Source organism: Lepisosteus platostomus, chromosome 20 (genome assembly GCF_059453375.1).
Source record: "Lepisosteus platostomus isolate fLepPlt1 chromosome 20, fLepPlt1.hap1, whole genome shotgun sequence".
Lineage (NCBI taxonomy): Eukaryota > Metazoa > Chordata > Actinopteri > Semionotiformes > Lepisosteidae > Lepisosteus > Lepisosteus platostomus.
This window is the reverse complement of record NC_142630.1, coordinates 6,096,393-6,117,733: the sequence shown is the minus strand read 5'-3', so window position 1 is coordinate 6,117,733 and position 21,341 is coordinate 6,096,393. Positions and strand designations below refer to the sequence as shown.

The window sequence follows — 21,341 nt, the reverse complement described above, 5'->3', positions numbered from 1 at the left end:
AAGAGCTAGTTAACCACTGAGAAAAAGCAATTAGCTACAGTACATAATGCAGTGACAGTGTTTTCCTCACAACAGGAGTTTGCTCTTCAGTCATTATTTGGCATTGATAAATGCATTGCATTACGGCTTTGATTTCTTCTGCTATAAGACCATGCCATCAAGCCAGAACTTATCCTGCTTTCTGTACTGTGGTATTAAGCACACTGAGTGACTCCCTCCATATCTGTGGCATAACCAATCTGCAATGCCTAACAGGGTGAATTATTTCCTTTATTTAGATCATAGGTCCCCAAGCCTAGGCTCTGAGGTGTTTTATTTTCAATCCAGCTGAGCCCACATTCATTTAAATTTATGCTGTATCAGCATCTAGAATTCCATTGAACCTATTTGGTTATTGGAAGCAAATTGATCTGAGCATTTTATCCAACCATTTCTTGAAAGTATTGCTATTGGCCTCAACATCATGACTGTGTGTGTATTCCATTGTAGATTTGACATTTAGAATCTTGTAGGGCTTCCTGTGTGCAGTCTTAAATGCACTTCTTCATAGTTTCCACTTGTGTCCTTTAAGTCTGTGAACTCTTGTCTCAATTAATTCTGAAAGTTGTCTTAGACATGTAGTACTTTAACATAAAAACAGTTATTGCCAGGTAAATGGCACTGAACTAAAATGAACTAACACTCCAACCCTTCCATGAGTCCACTCAGCATTATTGTACCAAAACAAACACTAACCAAGTTCAAAACGATAAGTGTTTAGGAGCATGTGGTGAGGTAAGCAATAATACATGTTTGGTTTGTTAAAAACATGGCCTCTGGCACTTTTGTGATGCAAAGTCATCAGTTCCTTTTTTAATCATCTCTATCCTGCTCATTAGCAGTTTCAGGGTTTTTTTTTCATTTATTCAGGATTTTTAATGTACAGTGAGAAATAAAAAAGCAATGCCATTTTTTTAGAGAAAGTGTGCAATAAATCCAGGTCACTATTGTCACTGTTCTCTATTAAAAAGGAACACTTTTTAATAGAAATAAATTCTCATGAAGGAAATACATTTTATCAGTGCTGTTTCTGAATTGGTGGCATCCATATACAGTACTTTGTGCACAGTGACATTTCATTAATTTCAAATATTGTTACTTACGTCAAAACACATATTCCTTTTGTATACCCAGCCCTAGAAAACCAGCATGTTGATGTTCAAAATTTGATAACTGACAATTGTGTAAGGACCTCAGTATTTTGTAATCCCACAGAACAAAAATATCTGCCTATTATTTGAAATGTAAATAACATCACGTATCTGCCCAATGAATTATTCATGTAAAGCTCAGATTGTTGAGTTTTCATTGTGGATCGGTCTAGGTTTTTGTTTAAATGTGTACGCAGAGCATCTTCACAAACAGATTTACTGTATAGTATTTTCTCTTGCATATGGCAAAATAAGATTCTAAAAGATGGTTCTCCTTTCTACATTTATGCTGAAAGTTCTTCACCCTTTTTCAATATGGAGAAATGTTTTTTTGTGATTTAGAACTACAGTAACTTATTAGGTATTTACAGTAAGCACAGTGAAAAGAGCCACACTACTGTCATGTCCAAAAATCTGAAGCTGTTGAAAAATGAACTGTTCTGGACTGTGTGCCTCCGCCCAGTCACGTGCTGAAGGAGAAAGTACTTGACTCGGCTGGTGTGGCCTGAGCCAGCACTCTTTTGCCAGACTTTCAGCGCCTGAGCAATGAAGCCATCATTCATCTTCTCAGCTGTGACTGCAGTTGTCCTCTGCAGCCTTCTCAAGGTAAGGAGACAGGCCGTCAGAAAGAAGGTACAGATTGTGTACAATTAGATCTCACTGCAGAATTCAGGCAGTTTGACATCTGCACTGTCCTGGTTACAAAAAGTTTGACAGTGTTTCTCAGCTTTGCAGCGAATTGAGCATTCACATTTAAATATTTGCTGGTTTAGACTCCCTGTTTTATTAATAGTTTTCAGTTCCTAAAAACTGGTTAGTTTTGTAAATCCTCTACCAGACATTTTCAGTATTTAGGTATCTTTAGGAATTTTGCTCTCAATATACAATAAAATTGTTTATAATGAGAAATCCCTTTTCGGGTTTGATGGTTTGATGAAACACAGGACACCATTCAGATGTACACCATTACTAATTCACAAAACAAGTTATTCGGAAGGTTTAGTGGTGAAACAGTTTTCACATTGAGGTCATTTATAAAATTCTCGCTGACTATACACAAATTCTTATTAACTGTATTACTGTTAGTACTTTCTGTAATATGTGTACAGTATATTTCACTCACAACATTAATATGTGATGCAATGGAAGCGTCTTCATTTTAATGTGTGACCTTGTCGTGTTGATAAAAGACAGTTCATTTCAGTTCTTAAGACGAACCTTACTTTGCATAAACTGTAACTCAGTTCCTCCCACCTGTTAGTGCAGAACACTCTTTATCCCCAGAATGCAACAGGTTGCTTTGTTTATCTGAACTCGAAGAAGGACATGAACTCAGTACTCTGGAGACTGATAACCCATGATGGACACAGCACTCCGACACAATCACTTCAGCAACAGACAGTCATGCTGATGTGGTTCTTTTGATCAAACAAGTGTTTTGTTTGGTACTAAAAGATACAGTAGCTGTACCAGGCTTAATCAGCAAGGAGTAAGCTTTATTACTGTAGGTAAATGGAGAAGACCACTTATTAGCCCCATAGTTAAATGTTATTATTTCTTGGGGATCCACTTTAGAAACTGGTACAAGCTTAAACAGCCATTTGTATTAAAAAAGGGTTTTATTATTTTTCTTTATGATTTTAAGCATCTCAAAATAAAACTCTGGCATAAAGTCTTGACCTTACACCTCAATGGGTTAAAAGAAGCAAATTTAACTGATCACCGTGGAACTGTATCTTTACTACTGTAGATTTGACAATAAAGCACCAATACCTGCCTTAGCACAGGGTCATTTCTGTCTGTTTAAGGATCCAATTAAAAGCACGTCCATCTGAAATTTTCCTGGAGAAACAAAAATTCTCTCTTTCCAATAATACACTATCCCTACTTCATCAAAATGCACTGAAAACTGTCCTATCATGTGATCATCATCAAAGCAGAAAAGAACTGTGATTAACAGTAACTTCCTCTTACTGTATGTGTGTTTTTATCTAATCATGAAAGCTAATTGTCCTGAGTGTGAACCTGAATCTATGGTCTTTCCCTCTAGTCTTGGGTTTCAGCCCAGGTCTCAAAAGCATGCTTCTGCGAGCTGCAGAACCTGGGTCAGGCTTTCCCCTCAGACAAGCTCGAGGAAATCCTCCAAACCTCCACTGCCTGCACTCGCAGTGCCACAGAGGAGCAGGTAACATGAGCTGGGCGTCCGGCTGTGATGACTTTCCTCCCCTAGACCCTCTAAGTCTGATGTTCTCTCACAGTCAGGCACGTGTCTCACATAAGATTAGGCCTTATGTTTAAAGCTGCAGGCACAGAAATGGCTGCTCCATAACTGGACCATTTAAAGATAAAGCTTTTTTACTGCATGAGGTTCGTCTTCAACAAGTTCTCTGATTGTAAGAATTCTCAATTACTGTACAAGTTTAAGACCCCAAAAGACAGTATTTTTATTTGATCATTCCAAAAATCAGTGTGTATAAAAGTGAGATGCTATAGAACCTTTTGTATTTTCCCTTGAGCTCATCTGATCTGATCTTAGTTTCCCCTCTTTTGAACTATAGAACTATGAGTTACTTGTGTAAAAAACAATATAACTAAGGTTATAAAATACAATGCCAGAGGAGGCCATGTGGCCCTTCTGGTTTGTTTGGAAATAAGTAGCTTATTGATTCAAGGATCTCTAGGCTGGACCTTTCTCAACTAGTCATTTAGAGTCTTTCCAGTGTTCACAGTTGAGGCTTGTCTATTTCTCCTTCAGCTGACCGAAGTGGAGACCCTGCTGGACAGCCTGCACTACCGGCTGCTGGACCTGGAGAAGGACGTGAAGGACCTGGAGGAGGCGAACGATGAGGGGATGTACGGCATCATCTCCCTGAGGATCATTGAGATCGAGCTGAACGAGATCAGTGACCTCCTCATCAGGCTCAACAGCACCACCCGGAACCATCAGGCCCTCACTGTCAACCTAGGTCCACAGGTAGGACATGGGCTCCACAGGTAACACACTGACTCCACAGGTAACACACTGACTCCACAGGTAACATACTGATTCCACAGGTAACACACTGACTCCACAGGTAACACACTGACTCCACAGGTAAGCCACTGACTTCACAGGTAACACACTGACTCCACAGGTAACATACTGATTCCACAGGTAACACACTGACTCCACAGGTAAGCCACTGACTCCACAGGTAACACACTGACTCCACAGGTAACATACTGATTCCACAGGTAACACACTGACTCCACAGGTAACACACTGACTCCACAGGTAAGCCACTGACTCCACAGGTAACACACTGACTCCACAGGTAACATACTGATTCCACAGGTAACACACTGACTCCACAGGTAACACGCTGACTCCACATGTAAGGCACTGACTCCACAGGTAACACACTGACTCCACAGCTAACACACTGACTTCACAGGTAACAACTGGTAACAATCTGTAATTGCAGTCACTGCCACAAATCAAACTCATACAACCATGTACAGTTTCCATTTGCAGTCAGGTGCTGGCCCAACAGCAAATAGATTTTTTAGCAAATAAGTACATTAGAAGGCAACTGCTTCAAGTCATTAAGGTCATTGTTCTGAGATGAAATGCTGGTCAACTGTCTCCTTTTTCTTCAGTGAACTGATGTAAGCTTGTAGACCTGACCAGGTATTTTCCCTTATTCAGCTGAGGAATCTGAGGACAGAGCTGGGGAAGCTGGCTGACTTTGATAGGATGCAGGTGGTAAAAAAAGAGCAGGAGAACAAAAGGCTGAAGAGACACCTGTCAGTTTGTGAAACTGATCTGAGGATGACTCCTGCTCCACATAAGGACCCTGCACCAGGTGAGAGATGCACAGAAGAAGGTGCACACCATCCTCAGGTAACATAGCTTAGGTCTTTGGTGTTCTGGTTTGTAGGGAAGAGAAGTGGTGTAAAAAGAAGTAATGGTTCATGGATGTGTCAATGAAGGCACAGTCAGGAAGATATCATTAGGCAATGGATCCTGAGACATATGGGTGAGGAAGGTTGTATAACTGGTTCACTACAGTATGGTTGGATAGGTAATTATGGTATAACGTGGTTGTACAGTATAACTCTATTTCTGGAGGGTCAAGAGTCTTCTGGTTTCTGTTCCACTTGGTCATATAGTTGGTCTAATTACTGTATGTACTGTAATTACTGTAAGTGCATAATTCAAAAACGTCTAGTTTCAGAGGTAACAGTGAAGTGAAGTTATTTGAGTAATCGACTGTAAAATATCTTATGATAAATCCCAGCTATATCTAAGAAAAAAATTACGTTATTTGTTTGACTGCTCGAGTTAGAAAATAACCCAGAAGACCACAGATCCTCCAGAAATTTAGTCTAACCCCCCTACTACTGTTTCTCATTTTCCCTTCTCCTAGGAAACTGCCCCTTTGGCCGTCTGCTGAACGTGACAGGACCCACCAGCAGTATGCTTACAGAATATGACAGCTCCTATCCCTATGGCGCCTGGGGTAAGGACCCCAAACCAGCCCCTGGCAAGGAAAGCTGGTACTGGCTGGTGGTGCTGTCCAGCAGCAGCTGCTATGGCAGCTTCGTTCGCACTTACACAAGTCGCAGTGCCCAGATCGTGGCCCAGTATGCAGGTGATGTCACTGTTACTTCCTCCGTTACTACCACCAACTCCATAATGGGCCCTGGCTCTGTCATGTATAACAACGCCTATTACTACAATTGCTACTACTCCCCTAACGTCTGCCGCTTTGACATGGAGACCAAAACGATCACTACCAGGGCCCTTCCAGGGGCAGGAGCCAATGGCAAGTTTCCCTACTGCCATCTCACCGCCTGCTACAGCTGCACGGACATCGACCTGTCTACCGACGAGTCGGGGCTCTGGGTGATCTACGCCTCTGAGGAAAACTTTGGTAATGTTGTTCTCAGCCGGCTCAACGCCACCAGCACCCTGGACATTCTGGAAACCTGGCGCACCTCTCTGGTCAAGAAAGCCGTCACCAATGCCTTCGTCGCCTGTGGCGTGCTGTATGCCACCCGCCTCGTCAACAACAACTATGAAGAGATCTTCTACTCCTTCGATACTGTCACGGGCATTGAAAGAGGCAACCTCAGCATTCGCTTCAGGAAGCCTTCTGCCTACATCTACTCTCTGAACTACAACCCACGGGACCGCAACCTCTACGCCTATAATGATGCCTATATTGTCACCTACCAGACCGTGTTTGGGTGAACAGATTTGGATGCCCATTCTTCTCCAGCTTGTGGCCACACTTTCAAACCAGACTCAACAGAAGGGCACAACAAACAAACAAACAAAATTTGCTCCAAAATATAACTTACTTTTTTCCCCTCAGATGACCTTCCTACGGTGCGTAGATGTGACTGAAACATTACTTATGGTAAAGAAAATACAAACTAGTTTAAAAATGCTCTATGGACCTTCTGTGCTTAAGTATAGATAGGTAAGGAGCATTTGCAGTTGATGGTACAGTCTGGTTTCAGAAGGGTGGCTTTCAGGCTTTATAATCTTGATTTTCTTTAGTAATCCTATATATGCACACAGGGAGCAAAGATAAGACTGGGAAGTTTAGTAAATGATTTAGTTGCACTGCAGTTTACGCCTGCTCTATGATAACTGGCCACTGATGATCAGCTGGCACTTTCAGAAAATCATGCAGTCATGCAATTTTATCATTTAAATTAATAGAAAAGATGTAGGTTCTACAAAAACCTTGTTCTGTACAGTACATGGTTATACTTGGGTGTGGAACTCACTTTTGGGGTTTTAGATCGCCAGATCAATCACACCTGTACAGAACAAGGTACAGAACAAGAACTAATCCTGCCTTGCTTGCATGTAAACCAGATGTGTGGAGATTTTGATATGTGTAGCAGCTGCTCAATAAATTTGTACCGCAAATGTTGGTGTTCCTTTCATGCTTCACAACAAAGGGGTGTTACAAAAGCAATAATGTCCACAATCGAAGCTTGTCCATTTCTCTTCTGCTGCTTTAGCAGGACCAGAAGAGGTCAGCTGAAGACCCGGAGAGCCATCGTCAACCACTGATGGGTCTCTCTAAACGATGACTAGCCTCAAGGCTTCCCTCTCCTGATCTAGAGTGGATCTGTTTCTTTTTGTGTTTCATTCCATCTTTATTTTGTTCCTGGTATTGTAGCTCATTCATAAAATAATTTTATCACGCTGCTTATTACTGGGAACGGGATGGTACTGTAGCAGCTAGTGCTGCCCTATACTGTAGCTCTTGGGTAGAGTTCAGTTCTGAGCTGGGGCACCATGTATATGGAGTTTGCGTGTCTTCTTTGTGTTCATGTAAATGCTCTGGTTTCCTCCTACCCTGCAAAGAAATACTGGTGCAGGTAATTAGTCTCTCTGAATTGGCCTATGATGTGATGGACTGGTGTCCCACCCAGGATGTAATCCTGAATACGTATTAGTAAAATAAAATATAAAGAATGGCTAACTTTCCAACACAGGTGCTCACAAAGATATTTTTGTATTTAAAAGTTTCCTAAACAAATGTTTCCACATGTATAATGATTTACGGTCTGTGTAGATGCTTAGACATTGGTGTATTCCCTCCAGACCACAAGTGGGCACTGTAGAAAAAGAGCAACAGCTGTCCATTTACTTCTTCCTGGACAATGTTTGATCCTGACCCTGAGTGTGGTTTTAGCTTATAGCATAGGTGAGTGTACTGTCTGCAACTGCAATCTGCAAATACCAAACAAAACAAACTTTTCCTGTCCTACTACTACTACAATGGAAAACACAAATAGCCTGACAAAGGTAAGTGCTCTACTTTTCTTTATTTTGAAACTAGCCAGTGTGTTTGCAGTAACAAAATATTTTTATAGGTTGTGAGAAAATGTCTGATCACACCTGCCTTTCTTCTGGGATAAGATCAGGAACAGATAGGTTTTCAATTACAAAATGAAATGGTGTATGTAATGGGCCAAAAATGTGGTGAAGCCCCTACTCTTTGTAGCCTTGTTCCTGAAATTGTGTGGCTCTTTGAATCCATCAACAGTGCCATAATTTGAATTTCCCAGTTGGCTAAAGAAAAAATAGATGGCCAACAAACTCCTTCCCTGGGTTAACTATTCAAAGATGTTTTCATTTAAAACATGTTAGAAGTATTGTAAATGAAGGTGTGGCAAAGCAGTAATCTGTTTTTGTTTTACATTGTACAGAAGTGGAATTCTGTTTAGAACATTTGACTTTGTGTTTAGGGAAGAGTTATTTTGGTGAAGAGAAACATTTAAAATCGTTTGATGAAGTGAATCTATTTAATTTCACTACCACATTGCAGGTTGGTAAATGGATCTTCCAGGCCCTCTGAGAGGTAAAGTGTAGAGGCCTATGTTAAAGTGTACATAGGCCTGAAAAAGAAATGGCTTTCTATATAAAAAAGATGTTCTTTTTTATTTTGTTGGTTCTGTAGATTTCCTTACAGCACACAGTACTTTAAAACAGTGTTGAAAACACACTATCATACTCATACTACAGTCTTGCTTCCTGTATTAAACAGGACAAAGACTGCTCTGTGGCGTTGTAGTGGAGACTTTGGATATGATCAGAGATCTTCTCAAATGGCAGGCTCAAGACATTGGTTTCATGGCCTGTTTCTGTGTCGAAGGCATAGAAAACCTCCTCTCGGTAGGTGTTGACGTAGTGGGTGGTGTAGAGCACTCCACACACCATGAAGGTGTTGGTCACCGACTTCTTGAACAGCCTGGTCCTCCAGGTCTGGACCAGGCTGGAGGTGTTGAGTTTGCTCACCACCATGTTCCCATAATTCTCCTCTGTGGCATAGATTACCCACAATCCTTTTTCATACGCTGTGAAGTCTATATCTGTGGAATCATAGCAGCTGTAGTAGCAGTAGGGGAACTTGTCGTTAAAGCCAGCTCCAGGCAAGGTAGCATGAAGGATGGTCTTGGTCTTCAGGTCATATTTGCAAAGACTGGCCGTCTTGTAGCAGCTGTAATAGAAAGCCTCATCATACAAGACAGAACCAGGACCTTGGATGGCGTTGGTTGAGGAGTGGGAAGAGGTCACAGTGAAGTCTTCATGGTTCTTAGACAAAATAAAGTCTGAGTAGGAAGCATAAGTACGCAGAACATTTCCATACTTGTCACTGCTAACCAGCCGCTGAATCCAGTAGATCTCCTTGGAGATTTTTCCATTTTTGATTTCTTTGCCCCAGGAGGTGAAGGGGCATGATGTTCCTTAAGGGCTGAGGTGTATAACCACAGGGGAGCTAATATTGGACGGCAGGTCTTTGGTGCATTGACCTACAATGTACCAAAATCAGAATTTGATCACACTGAAAACAAGTGAGAGAATGAAAGATGATTTTCAGAATCCACTATTTGAAAGCAAGGTGCAAATGACATTGACATTATGGCAAAGATTTATTCCATATAAGTCACAATGTTGGAAATGGCCTGTCATTTCCTCTTTACCTCCAAAAGGCAAACTGAAGAAAAATCTGTTTTCTAAACATCATGCAGGATGAAGTCTGTTTTTAACCTCAGATTCAGTCACTTCACTGCCTTACCAAATTGTTTGTTAGAGCCATTTTGCTTATTTTTCCCTTTTTGAATTTGCAATCTTCTCTTTAATTGAGGATGTAATGTCAGCACATCATTTTCAACTACCCTCCAATCAGGGTTAACAGCAGCCATTTCAAAACTGCCCACCACAAAGACAGCGTGAAATTCAATACATTCTCCCTTATGAATAGAACCCATAGTCCTGGCTAGAAAAAATCATTATGTAAGAATTCAATTGCACTATACTTACATTTCCTAAGAAACTTCCCAATGAATTACAGAGAGTCATTACACCTTTGGAAGTTGGTTTAGTTTTTGCTGATTTCCGGCCACTTGGTGTCAGTGTAAACTAACATTTAGTACATTATGTATTCAATTGCTGTATACATTTGTTTTCATATTAGCTTTTATATCCTGCTACAATGCTTGAGAACATGTCACAACTGAAGAATGCAAATGTTCACAATAGCACTTAAATACTGGACATTTCACCTGTTCATATACCACTTTAATAAAATCACAGAACTATTAATATTGTTACCTTACTATTGCTACCCTCATTTTTATAATTGAAACCTGTGACATATTTTTTCTATAATGGATTAATGGATAATTTAAATCTTGCTAGTAGTTTCATCTGAATTCAGATAGGATTCTTAAATTCTACTTACTATGGCAACAGCTATGGATGGTAAATTGATAGGAAACACCATTACAGTTGTTATGTCCCAGTGTGGTCTATGTGTGTTTTGTTGTTGACACTGCTGACCTTGACTGTTCTCCCTCCCCCATTGGCCCACCATTTCACCACTGTTTCAGTATGATGTCATCATCAATCAGCTTCTCAGCCAATCAGAGTGCATCTTATTCAGTATATAACATGGAGGTTTTCAGAAGGAAGGAGCCTTTCGTTTGACTTCGGTCCCGCTCGGCCTTGGTTTTGCTTTGCTTCATTTCGCTTTTGGTTATTGCCTCGGCTTTTTTGGTTTGTTGTTTTGCTTTGTGTATGTGTGTTTTCGTTTAGCTTCAGCTTTGTTGTTTTGTTGGTTCTTTTTGCCTCTTTGTACTTTCCTTTGTTTGTGATTATCCTTCTTTCGCCATTACCTTGCCCTAACGTGTTATATGTTCAACCTTTGTGTATAGTTTTGGGTAGTCAGTGGAGGTTAGGCAGGGTGTTGAAGATACCGAAGACTGTGTGTTTTGGGTTTTCTTTTGTAGTCAGGTTAGCTTTCCCTCACTTTCCTAGCCAGCTCCATTTTTGTTTGTTATTTTCTTTTCTTTGGCACCACTCTAGTTCCCTTACCCTATGTGTTATTGTCTTATTTCATACCAGTCACTTATTCACCTTACAATTATCAATTTTTGCACCAACCCCTTAATATCACGCTTCCTAGTCCCTCACCAGAACCCACCTGCTTCCAAAAATGATCCTAAATGTTACACCCCTTTACCCCTAGACACTTGGGGTCATAACAACAGTCTAGAAATAGGAATAATGCAAATGTCTTATAATTTATACACATGGGATTTTATTCTGTTATGAATAATCTGAGTCAGATCCAAGTCAGATCCCTGGGACTAGACTGTTGGCTGCATATTGTATGTCTTTATAAACCTGAGAATGTGTTATCTGAGAGTCTGCTGATGGAACACATGTAACTGTAACATCTAGCTTTTGTACTGTACCTGGAGGCTTTTCTCACTGCTGTCTTACAATGCCTGGTCAGTTTTAGCCACACATTCAAGGAGATTCTTTCCTTCACTGTGCCCATCACATGGTTGCCCTGCCTGTAGTTTGGGTGACCATGTGCCCTGAGGCTGCCCTGTCCCTTAGTGTGGGTGACCATGTGCCCTGAGGCTGCCCTGTCCCTTAGTGTGGGTGACCATGTGCCCTGTGGCTGCCCTGTCCCTTAGTGTGGGTGACCATACGCCCTGAGGCTGCCCTGTCCCTTAGTGTGGGTGACCATGTGCCCTGAGGCTGCCCTGTCCTGTAGTGTGGGTGACCATGTGCCCTGAGGCTGTCCATTCACTTTGGTGGTTGCTGTCCAGGGTCCTGCAGGACTCCAGGCAGTTCTTCAGACTGCAGAGCTGCTTCCTCATGACCAACAGGTTGAATTTGTCGAAGTTCTGTAGGTTTTGGACCTTTTCCCTGACGGACTTCAGCTAGAATCAGGGAAGACAAGTACAATAAGTACATTTTATCGTGACTATTCACATCGTACACAGACTAGTGGTATTTCTTGGCTTTTTGAAAACAAATCAAATTTGACAACACAAAATACAGAATATGTATTTAAGACAGAAAAAAATATGATAATGATATACAGTATAAAAATAGTTTCAAAGAGGCATATTATGGTTAATGATAAGACACAACACTGAGGAAAACCACAGTGCATTAAATTATTTCATAATTCTGTGGGTTTTGACCAACACAAAAGCCCTAATCTCTTTAGAGCTGAGTTTGCTGAAACTTGGAGACATAAAGTTATTTCTCAGCAGTGCAGCAATAAATGGAGAACTGAAACTACTACTACAAGAGTAATGAAGCAAATAGCTCTTCAAATAAAAATATATGTGGAGATTGTTATGAAACATTGGTTAGGTATAGAACTGACAACAACAAATCTCCCTCTGATTACAGTATATTACTCTGCTAAAGTCCTTCCATCCATCCATTTTCTAAATGCTTTATCCAATTCGGGATCATGGGGGAGCTGGAGCCTATCCCAGCAAGCAAGAGGCACAAGGTCTTTCTCACACCTGAAGAAGGCTCCATGGCTGAAATGTTGTGTTTTCTTTCTCCCTTTTTTTCAACATGGAATAAACCTATTACTTGTTCCTTTGCAGCCTACGCATGCTGACGCAGCTACCCACCTGAACTACTTATTGTACTTATGTACTATAGCATAATAATACATTAATAATGTAAACCTATTAACATGTTCTGTCCAGATGGGCTCTTAATGACCTAATTCAAATGATAACTAGCTTAACTGGACAAATTTAACACCACCTCCAAGTTTTTCAGGTTCTGGTGCAATTAAGAGACCTGGAACACACAGACACACCTGCCCCGTGACCATGATTAGAGTCCCCTGCCTTAGGACCATGCTCAAACAGCACACCTGGACAGAGGGATGTCATGATAAAGGAATTGTACCCCAAAATAAAGTGAAAAGGGACCAGAAAAGAATAGATTTTGTCTTCCACCCAAAACACTTTGCTGGCAGATGAGTGTGATCAGTAGGCAGCTGCAGTCATTTAGTCATGTGAAATGGAGGAAACTTTTTGAATCAGACCCAGTTCAACAGCAGACACAAAGACCAAGTCCATTTATTGGAATGGAAAAGTTCTATTTTAGCTTTGTCTTAAAAGGCATTTATTAGTTCTGTATTCTTAAAATCTGTATTCTTAAAAGCTTGTTATTGAAATTGTAACTGATGTCATATCTTTTAATACACTATATATTGCTATAAGCCGTGTTAAGCAATAACTACTGAGATCGTGTAGTACTGACAATTTCTATTCATTCGTGTGTTTTAAGTGGTGGTATGGAAGTCATAAAGAACCTTTATTATTTATTTATTTGACAGTTTGGAAAATGAGTGTCATTTTATACATGTACTGTAGTTTTAAATGTACAGTAGTTTTAGATCTGAGCACCATTGTCTTAACAACACATCATAGTAATCCTACTCCATGCACTGATAATTCTCTTTATAATGTTTTCAGCTATTGGAGTGAAATCAGTTTTTGAGCAGTTTTCTTGCTAAGGTTTTGTGTTCACTGAATATGACTTGAATTAACTATTAGCATCAACCTTGTTTGTTTCCTTTGAACTTCACATGGGACTGTATCACTCAAACCTGTTCTTTTACTGAGATTGAAAAAAATTAGGTCCCTCCAGCAAGTCTGCATAACACATCACCCCAGAATGAGCTGCTTTCCTTCTGTAATGAGGAGAACTTACCTGGCTGAAGTGTGTTGTCTAACTGAGGCATGGTACAAAACTCTATATGTATCCTCAGTTTTGTTGCAAATTAAGTTAATAATTAGCTCAGTTATTCTGACATTTTTAGTGAAGAGCCTCTTGTGTGTATTAAGTCTTATGTGTATTAAGTCCAATTAAATTATGGTAGAAACATTGAAAGCACTTCAAATAATAGTTGAAAATGTTATATTTTTCATCAGTTTTAAAAAAATTCCCCAAACCTTTATTAACATCTCATTAAAGAACCCCCATTCAGGATCAATGCCTGAGGCGACGGTTATTTTCAGTGGTGTTAATGGCTGCCTGCAGCTGTATTTTGTAGGCCGGGAGCAGGGTTGTGGAGTCGGTCTGTCAGAACACAGGTCTGTAGCCTCCTCCTGAGCTCTTCTGCTCGTCCTCCTCCCCTCCCTCTGCAGGGTCAAACCCAGTTCCAGCTCCAGAATCAGCTGCGACCCTTTCTAGCATTCTGTCTCCAAATATCTCCAATCTGATACTTCTCTCATCCACCGGCACTTAATAGTTTCGGACCTTTTTTGAAATCAATACTTATATTTGTTTATACTGCACTTTTTGCACTTAATGTAGCCTACCTTCATTGTATAAACTCTGGGTGCTCTATGAAAGTTGCTGTGGACAAAGCAATGGATTTCTGTTGTTGCATTCATTAATACCATTGATATATTACACATTTAAAGGTTTTTTTCTTGGTAAACCATATTTCTCTTCACCCCTCACCAGAGTCAGAGGGAAGAGGAGGACCTGCTCACAGAGGTGGTGACTCCTTCTCCTGCATCCTGCTTCTGTGAGCTGAAGAACCTGGGCAAAGCCTTCCCCTGGCAGACACTGGAGGACATTGACAGAGGAGCTAGCAACTCTCACCAAGGAGCAGGTATCACAGTCAGGAGTGTTGACTGTGTCTGTACTTATAAAATAATATATTTCAATATAAGGTTCATGTCAGAAAACAATTCTTAGATTTAACAGTGAAAACTGCAACCTAAATGATCCTAAAAGCAGGGTCACCTCCTCTAGAGTACAGATATCTAATCCTGGTCCTGGAGAGCTCCAATCCACTGGATGTGGAGGTCTGCTGAAGATATGGATTAATTCCTTTGTGATCAGTTAAAGAACTGATTCATAAAACTGATGACCTTCGAGATCTTTTAGGACTTCTTTTAATCTAAAGAGTTCTCTTAATTCAACATGAATTGTTTGCGGATGTTATAAATCTTTAACCATGGTGACCTACAAGACCAACAGGACTGGGACTCTCGATGACCAAGGGAATCCGCAAGGATCTCTCGGAGGCGAGCACATGGAAATGTAGAAAACGTTCCCAGCAGGTTGTGAGAGGTGTGGCTGGATCGATGGACAGACCTGTTCATGCCCACAGTGGCAGGCACTACCCATGACGTTACAGCACCTCCAAACTTTGAATAAGATTCACAACACTCGCCTCTTAATTCCTCAGATCAGATCATCTAAGATCTTTCACACCTTAAATATACACATATCTGCATGTTTTCAGCCTGCTTTGGCCCCAGCAAATTTTCTGTATGTCTGTGTTTAGCCATACATTATGACAATACATGACATGCTTGTTAGCAACGAAAATTTTAAAAAGAGAAACAATTTGATTCATCCATGAACAAAGATGTTGGTTAGAATATCACCACAAAGATATGCATACCAGGGTACACTTTTAAAGATCTATTTCAACAAGCAGTTTGTTTTATGAGAGGCACTCCAATGATGACATAAGACATTGCGCAGATCAACTTCTTTATCCTTTTCCTTTTCATGCAAGCCCTCTTAGCCCAGCCAAGCTTATTAAATGACTGTCTGTGAAACAAATATCCTTTATAAAAGTATTTAAATCAAATATAGGGTTTTCTATTAAGCCCTTTATTTGTCTCTTTTTGACAATATTTTTACACCAACATTTAACAAAGATTGTTGCCAGATAACAGGCACAGAATCCAACACAATAGTGGAAAGCAATGATGGACAAGTGAAAAAATAGATGCTGTCACTTTTCCAGCACATAAAAACCATCACCATATTATCTAGATGCTAAGGAAAGTGATTTTATGTAGGCCACAATCTGTGGATAAATGAGAAGCAGCGAGACATCTGTGTTGACATAAATCTTTTTATTGTTGACTATATTTTATTACATCACCAGTGACACCATTTATATAATACTTCAGAATTATAATTAAGCGATTTACTGTGGCACCTACGTAATGTGGGCTTGATTACAGGTCATAGAGAAACCCACAAAATGGCAAGAGAACAGAACAGCTTATTGCTGAATACAAAAAAACTAAATTATACTATTAATAATTAATAACACCCCACAGGAACAACCGAACCACAGGAGAACACTGGTCATAATATAAAAAAAGAAGGGAAATCAAGGAAGAGGATCAGAAATACTGTATTCATCACAATTTTAAACTTGTACTGAATATGTACCTCAGTTATCGCTCTAAAAATGGCAGGTATCTACAGCGCAATTGCTCAATAAATACAACACTTGATCTCTGGGGGGAAGCACATTTAAAGGTTCTTACAGCACCTGGAGACAATGGACACAGGTTGCACAGCTCAACCAGAGATGTCATCATATCTAACTATACATTCAGCTTTCACTCTGTAGGCTTAAAATAGGACTGCGGTTAAGCTCAGTGGCTAGACTGCTAGGCTGAAAGCAGGCTATGAAAAGAGGGAGCGAGTTTTCTTAGAATTACAGACCACATGCTACACAAACTTAAAGAAAGACAGCCTTAGGTTTTCACTGCCTTCGGATAGAACAGGCCAGGAAGAAACACTATCGTCATAATCCAGTTTCTTTTTCAGAACCTGTTAATATTAGCTTTTAATGCGCTGTGACCCACTGACACCTAGAACATTTTCTTCCCTCTTCTGAAACTCCTTCCTCAGTGTTTGTCATGTATTTCACATTGTATGAAAAGTGACATTGATTTGAATTTCTTTTCCTGAACTTGCTGATGTCTTGGTCATCCAAAACTGCTCAAATACCCACCACCTTTATTGTTTCTTTCTGTGGCTGGAGATCTTGACAGAATGGCCTTACGTTATCACAAGATATCCATGTTCCATCTACACCGACCTTCTCCGCTAGTCTCTCAGCCCTCACTGTAAAAGTAGGAAAAAAGCCATAGTTCTTCCCGCTAATCCACAATGCCACATTCCTGTCAGTCATTCAGCTCATACCACTCAGCCCAGTGCCAATACCTGAGCGAGATAGTCTCTGTTCTTTTCCTCTTTTGTGTTTCCCTTGCCTAAAGAAACATATTGTTCCCAAGCTTATTCCATTTACAGTTTGTGCCTTTTTAGCCCGGAAATGACATGATTAAACTCTTTCTTGTTGTGCTGCCTAAAAAAAACCTAGAAATTGTGACATCTCTGACCAACTGTACTGCATAACCGTATTGCTCAAAATAATAAAACATACATGAGAAATGAATGATTAAAACCTGGAGGAGAAACCGTGTTCCTATGGCGACGCATCTCTGGGCTAGGCTCAGCAGGGGGTTGGAGTACCTTGTAATGAAAAACAAAAGTAGAGGGAGCAACACATCCAGAAACGGAGCAGGGATCTGGAGAATGTGGGAAGGAGACCTGGGGGCTACATGCTCAGCTCACTGTACAGCACAGCAAGCATGAGGAGAAGAGAAACAGAGGGAAGAAAATGGCTTTGACTATCCAGATGACTTGAATAAAAGATTTTTCAAATATAGTAGATGGGACCCACTTCATTGTAGACACATGACCGTGGGACAGCTCGTTTTTTTAACGTTAGCCCTCATTTACCAAAGAGAGCAAAGACCATCAAAATAAACGATTTTGGACAGGGCTAAATTTTAAAAGTAGAACACTACCGTTAAAGGTACAGTATGTGTGTTTTCAATGTTTGGATTCTGTTAACAAACTATTCCATTTAAGATCCAAATGTATAAACAAAATGAATGTAATGTGAAATTTGGGACCATTTAATTTTCTATCCTACTGTTCAATTTACAGTATGTTTTAGCACTAAAACGTAGTCTTAGTGACCAGGTATATCAAGGCAACAGTAAAGCTTGTATAGTTCGGCCATGTGAAAAAATTTAATTTGAATATCTAAAAGGGTTAATGAAGCAGAAAGTTTCTAGTTTCTGTCACTAAAAAGTGTTCATCCTATAGGTACAGTATGTGAAACTCCCTGTCTGGCTCCTGAAATTAAAGTGAATTGGAAATGATCTGGTTTTGCTTTGAAATAATTTATAGGGATGGTGGATGGATTTTAAGTGAGTAGAGCTGTCTGTTATAGACTATAAGCACACACTGTATATCACAACATTTAGTTTTCTGCATTGGTCCCAACACTAGTTAGGGAATTAAATGCATCTAATCTGATAGCCCTTATAAGGCAATTAATCGTATCTGGGAGAGGTGGGGCACAAGTGATTTGTGGGGAAGTGTCCTACATTCAGAGCTCAGAGCAACAGGCTCTACAAGCCCCACCCCTTACAGACAGCCATTAATCCCCCTCTGTGCTTTGCTGCCAGTTACAGAATAACTGTCTTGGATTTGACATTCAAGCTGACATGAAAAAGTGCTACAAGGAAAAGCCAGTGATACCTGGAAAATTCCTGGGCGCTCATGGAGACATGGCATTTTTTAAAAGTATTCTTCCAAAAGGTAGAAATGATTCCACTTTAGGTGAAAATAACCAGTAGTAAAAGGTGGGTCTCCTCATTAATTTTTTCATTTTGTTCTCCTTTTCAAAATGAATTTTGCTTGTATGGAGAAAGTAATTGTTTTGAAGATAAATTCCAATACACCCCATGAGACTTTCACTGCTTTGGGACTGATTTGTCTTTTTCCTTGTGTAACGAATAATCCTAACAAAATAGATCGTACAGTATGACCAGCCACATCTGTCAAATTGTAATTTTGGTTAAGTTTGAATAGAATATTGCTCAGAGGCCTATAAAGTGATCTGTGAAAATTCAGCATTTCCATTGAATTGGAACAGTTCATTTTTATTTTGTCTAGAAGAAAAGTTGTAGGAAACTTTGTCTATGCATAAGAATACTAGGAGATGTCTGCTTGTTTCTTTTAGGCGATCAGCTGCTGTTATGTCCCCACAGTGAAAAGCCCCCGTCTTTACCTCCCCTTTGGTACACGTTATGAAACTGAAGAACACATCAGTGTGGGGACATGGGGCCTGTTATGGACGGAAGCTTTGATATCAAACCTTGTGAGTGTCTGCCTCGGGGCAAATCTTTGTAGCTGGTCTAAGCTGGCGCTGCCTCAGCTCCAAAGTCAGTTTTGGTACATGGTAAATGTGATTGTCATTTTAAAGAGACTCTAGAAAGCTGATCGTTGGCCAAAACGCCCCCCATTCGGACCCGCCAGCCTCGGATCGCTTAGTTCTCACTGGCTGATACCATGAAAGCTTTGGTTGTATCATCCAGTCTGCTAGCAGAGACTCCCATAAAATTGGTTTAGGTTTGCAAGGTTATGTCAGTGATTCCAAAGAACAATATGTCTCATGAATATTATGAGTTCATGGCCGAACGCCTTCCCCTACACTATGCAAGTATAAGCCACTATCCGCCCACGTTTTGAAGATCCACTGGACCAATTGCAGCTATCTAACTTTCTCTAGCTAATATAATTTACTGTCATGTTGATCAGTGAGTCTCCTAAAACCTTTCCCATCGCACGGCCTTCTTGTGTCTCACAGTTGCACTATACTTCCAATCACATACTTTGCTTCAGCTGGTCTGAATCATCAAATTATCATCTGAGAATTTTTCGTTCCACCCCACATGATATCTACAAATTTGAGAATGACAATAAAGGAACACATTTTAGAATTTTGATTGCTTCAATTACTTTCTTCATATGCAAAATGACTGGATTTTCACTGAATTAGTCACAAAGAATGAGTTCATTATTTGGAAGGAATTCACCCCAGGGATGAAGAATTTCCCAGGACCAGGGGCTGAGCCATGGTTAGTCTGTGTTTGAGAAAGATGGACATGAGGTTGACTACAGAGCCAGAAGAATGCTGTAGGCAGGGCCACATGGCAATCCCAAGGGTTGGGCCCACAGTCTCTCCTTCCCATTGTTCAAATCCAGAGGGAAGAACCGAAAAGGCTGCAGAATGACACAGGAACCACCTTCTCAAAAAAGATTCAGAATACTTCAAAAGGCTGAAGGTCAAGTTAACGTTCCCATCCCCCCACAACCATTACACAGGAATTTAACCCACACAGCATATCAGAGAACAGGATCTGGTAATGACAAGCAGGAGGATACACTGCGAAACACAAACGACCATCACGTGAAACCAGCTAGAAACAATGGCTACTGTTCTTAAGTTAAGGAATAGGTTTTGTGTTGAGTTTGCAGAGCGAGGGGAGAAGAGGAGGGGTGGATGGGAAAGAGAGGGATGACTTGCCAAAATGGCGGCCCCACAAGAGTGCCTGTCATCTGCTGAGGCCTCTTTTACTGTCTCTCTGCCGGCCTCCCAGGTGTCTTCAGCAGGACACCTCCATGGTGTGGTTGATCTGGCCCACGCCATCGCTACTGTCGGAGTGGGTGCACGGCCGGGCGCGCGAACCGTCCACGGAGCTGGCGCTGGTCAAAGAGGCAGTCCTTGAACGGGCCAGGCGAGTCATGCTGGCCGAGGGCACTAAACGGGAGGGAAAGAGGCAATGGCTGATCCACACTTCCATCGACACCAAGTACTCAAGAAAACAGAAATTGAAATTGGCTAGAGGAGCTGTCGTGGTCCTATTCTGTCGTTGCTGTTTCTACTTGTTTCTGGATATCTGTGTAACTGGGTGATGACACGGATGCAGAGTTGCAAATTAGGTCTTTCCCAGTGAACACCTTTTTCTAAAAACAACAGAGGTCTAAGAATGCACAATAGGATGAAATCCATCTTTTAAAATTGCCCTCCTACTGTTCCTCTGTAGCAGGAGTCTCCAATGCTGGTCCTAGAGAGCCTAAGTCAATCCAGTTATACAGTAGGAAGCCCTTCAATCGTCCATTTAAAAAGGCATGGAACATGATCAATTAAACAGTTTCACCTAAGTAATTTAGAGATCATTTGGAACCAAAATCAACATACAGTATCCTTCAGCCTTTAAGTTCAGTAGTTCCCTTCACTGAAACCTTATTTGCTTAATTAACCTAAATAAGTGTTTAAATAACAGGTGATCTAGGGTGACCTTTAAGAATAACTGTATTGGGCCTCTCCAGGACCAGGGTTTGGAGACACCTGCTCTACACTCTCCCAGTTATAGATCACCTTAAAATATTTTTGTGTGCAAAAGCAAGAAAACGTGCACCACCCCTTTCTTGGCTTTGTCTGTTATAGAGGTTAAAACACGTGAGGTTGTTCCAGAAAGGTAAGAAGAATTTCTTTCTGCAGTCACACACGTACTGTACTGTATATTGGGCTTGAGCCATTGGGAACTGATTTACAATTCTTCTGCCTTAAGGGGCACCTTTTCCTTCCATGGCCAACACAATCTCAGGATCCCAAT

At 40.7% G+C, this 21,341-nt stretch overlaps 3 protein-coding genes across 9 annotated transcripts in view; 1 reads left to right on the top strand and 2 right to left on the bottom strand.

Annotated features, from left to right (window-relative positions):
• The first annotated feature begins 1,677 nt into the window (after nt 1–1,677).
• On the top strand, nt 1,678–7,116 carry LOC148644364 (olfactomedin-4-like). Its single transcript, XM_088614133.1, has 5 exons — nt 1,678–1,796; nt 3,241–3,375; nt 3,946–4,164; nt 4,879–5,035; nt 5,600–7,116. The coding sequence occupies exons 1-5, from the start codon at nt 1,737–1,739 to the stop codon at nt 6,424–6,426; spliced, it is 1,398 nt and encodes a 465-aa protein (XP_088470259.1). The 5' UTR covers nt 1,678–1,736; the 3' UTR covers nt 6,427–7,116.
• A 906-nt stretch (nt 7,117–8,022) lies between these two features.
• On the bottom strand, nt 8,023–12,859 carry LOC148644363 (olfactomedin-4-like). The gene is made up of 3 exons (XM_088613476.1): nt 12,845–12,859; nt 11,738–11,936; nt 8,023–9,446 (listed from the first exon to the last, which is right to left on the bottom strand). The coding sequence occupies exons 1-3, from the start codon at nt 12,857–12,859 to the stop codon at nt 8,719–8,721; spliced, it is 942 nt and encodes a 313-aa protein (XP_088469602.1). The 3' UTR covers nt 8,023–8,718.
• A 3,044-nt stretch (nt 12,860–15,903) lies between these two features.
• Nucleotides 15,904–21,341, bottom strand: part of ndrg4 (NDRG family member 4) — a 69,295-nt gene continuing 63,857 nt past the window's right edge. For all 7 annotated transcript variants that reach the window (XM_088614124.1, XM_088614125.1, XM_088614126.1 and 4 more), the window contains one exon: nt 15,904–20,482. In XM_088614124.1, the coding sequence (XP_088470250.1) occupies nt 20,328–20,482 (155 nt within the window). In that variant the 3' untranslated portion in view covers nt 15,904–20,327. The remainder of the gene's footprint in view (nt 20,483–21,341) is intronic.

Excerpts from the sequence above, each read along its gene's own strand:
- LOC148644363 (XM_088613476.1), bottom strand. Across the intron at positions 9,447-11,737 it reads GGGCAGCCTCAGGGCACATG|GAACATCATGCCCCTTCACC; the intron begins GTCACCCACACT and ends TCAGCCCTTAAG.
- LOC148644364 (XM_088614133.1), top strand. The coding sequence starts at position 1,737 with ATGAAGCCATCATTCATCTTCTCAGCTGTGACTGCAGTTGTCCTCTGC. Across the intron at positions 1,797-3,240 it reads TCCTCTGCAGCCTTCTCAAG|TCTTGGGTTTCAGCCCAGGT; the intron begins GTAAGGAGACAG and ends CTTTCCCTCTAG. Across the intron at positions 4,165-4,878 it reads CTGTCAACCTAGGTCCACAG|CTGAGGAATCTGAGGACAGA; the intron begins GTAGGACATGGG and ends TCCCTTATTCAG.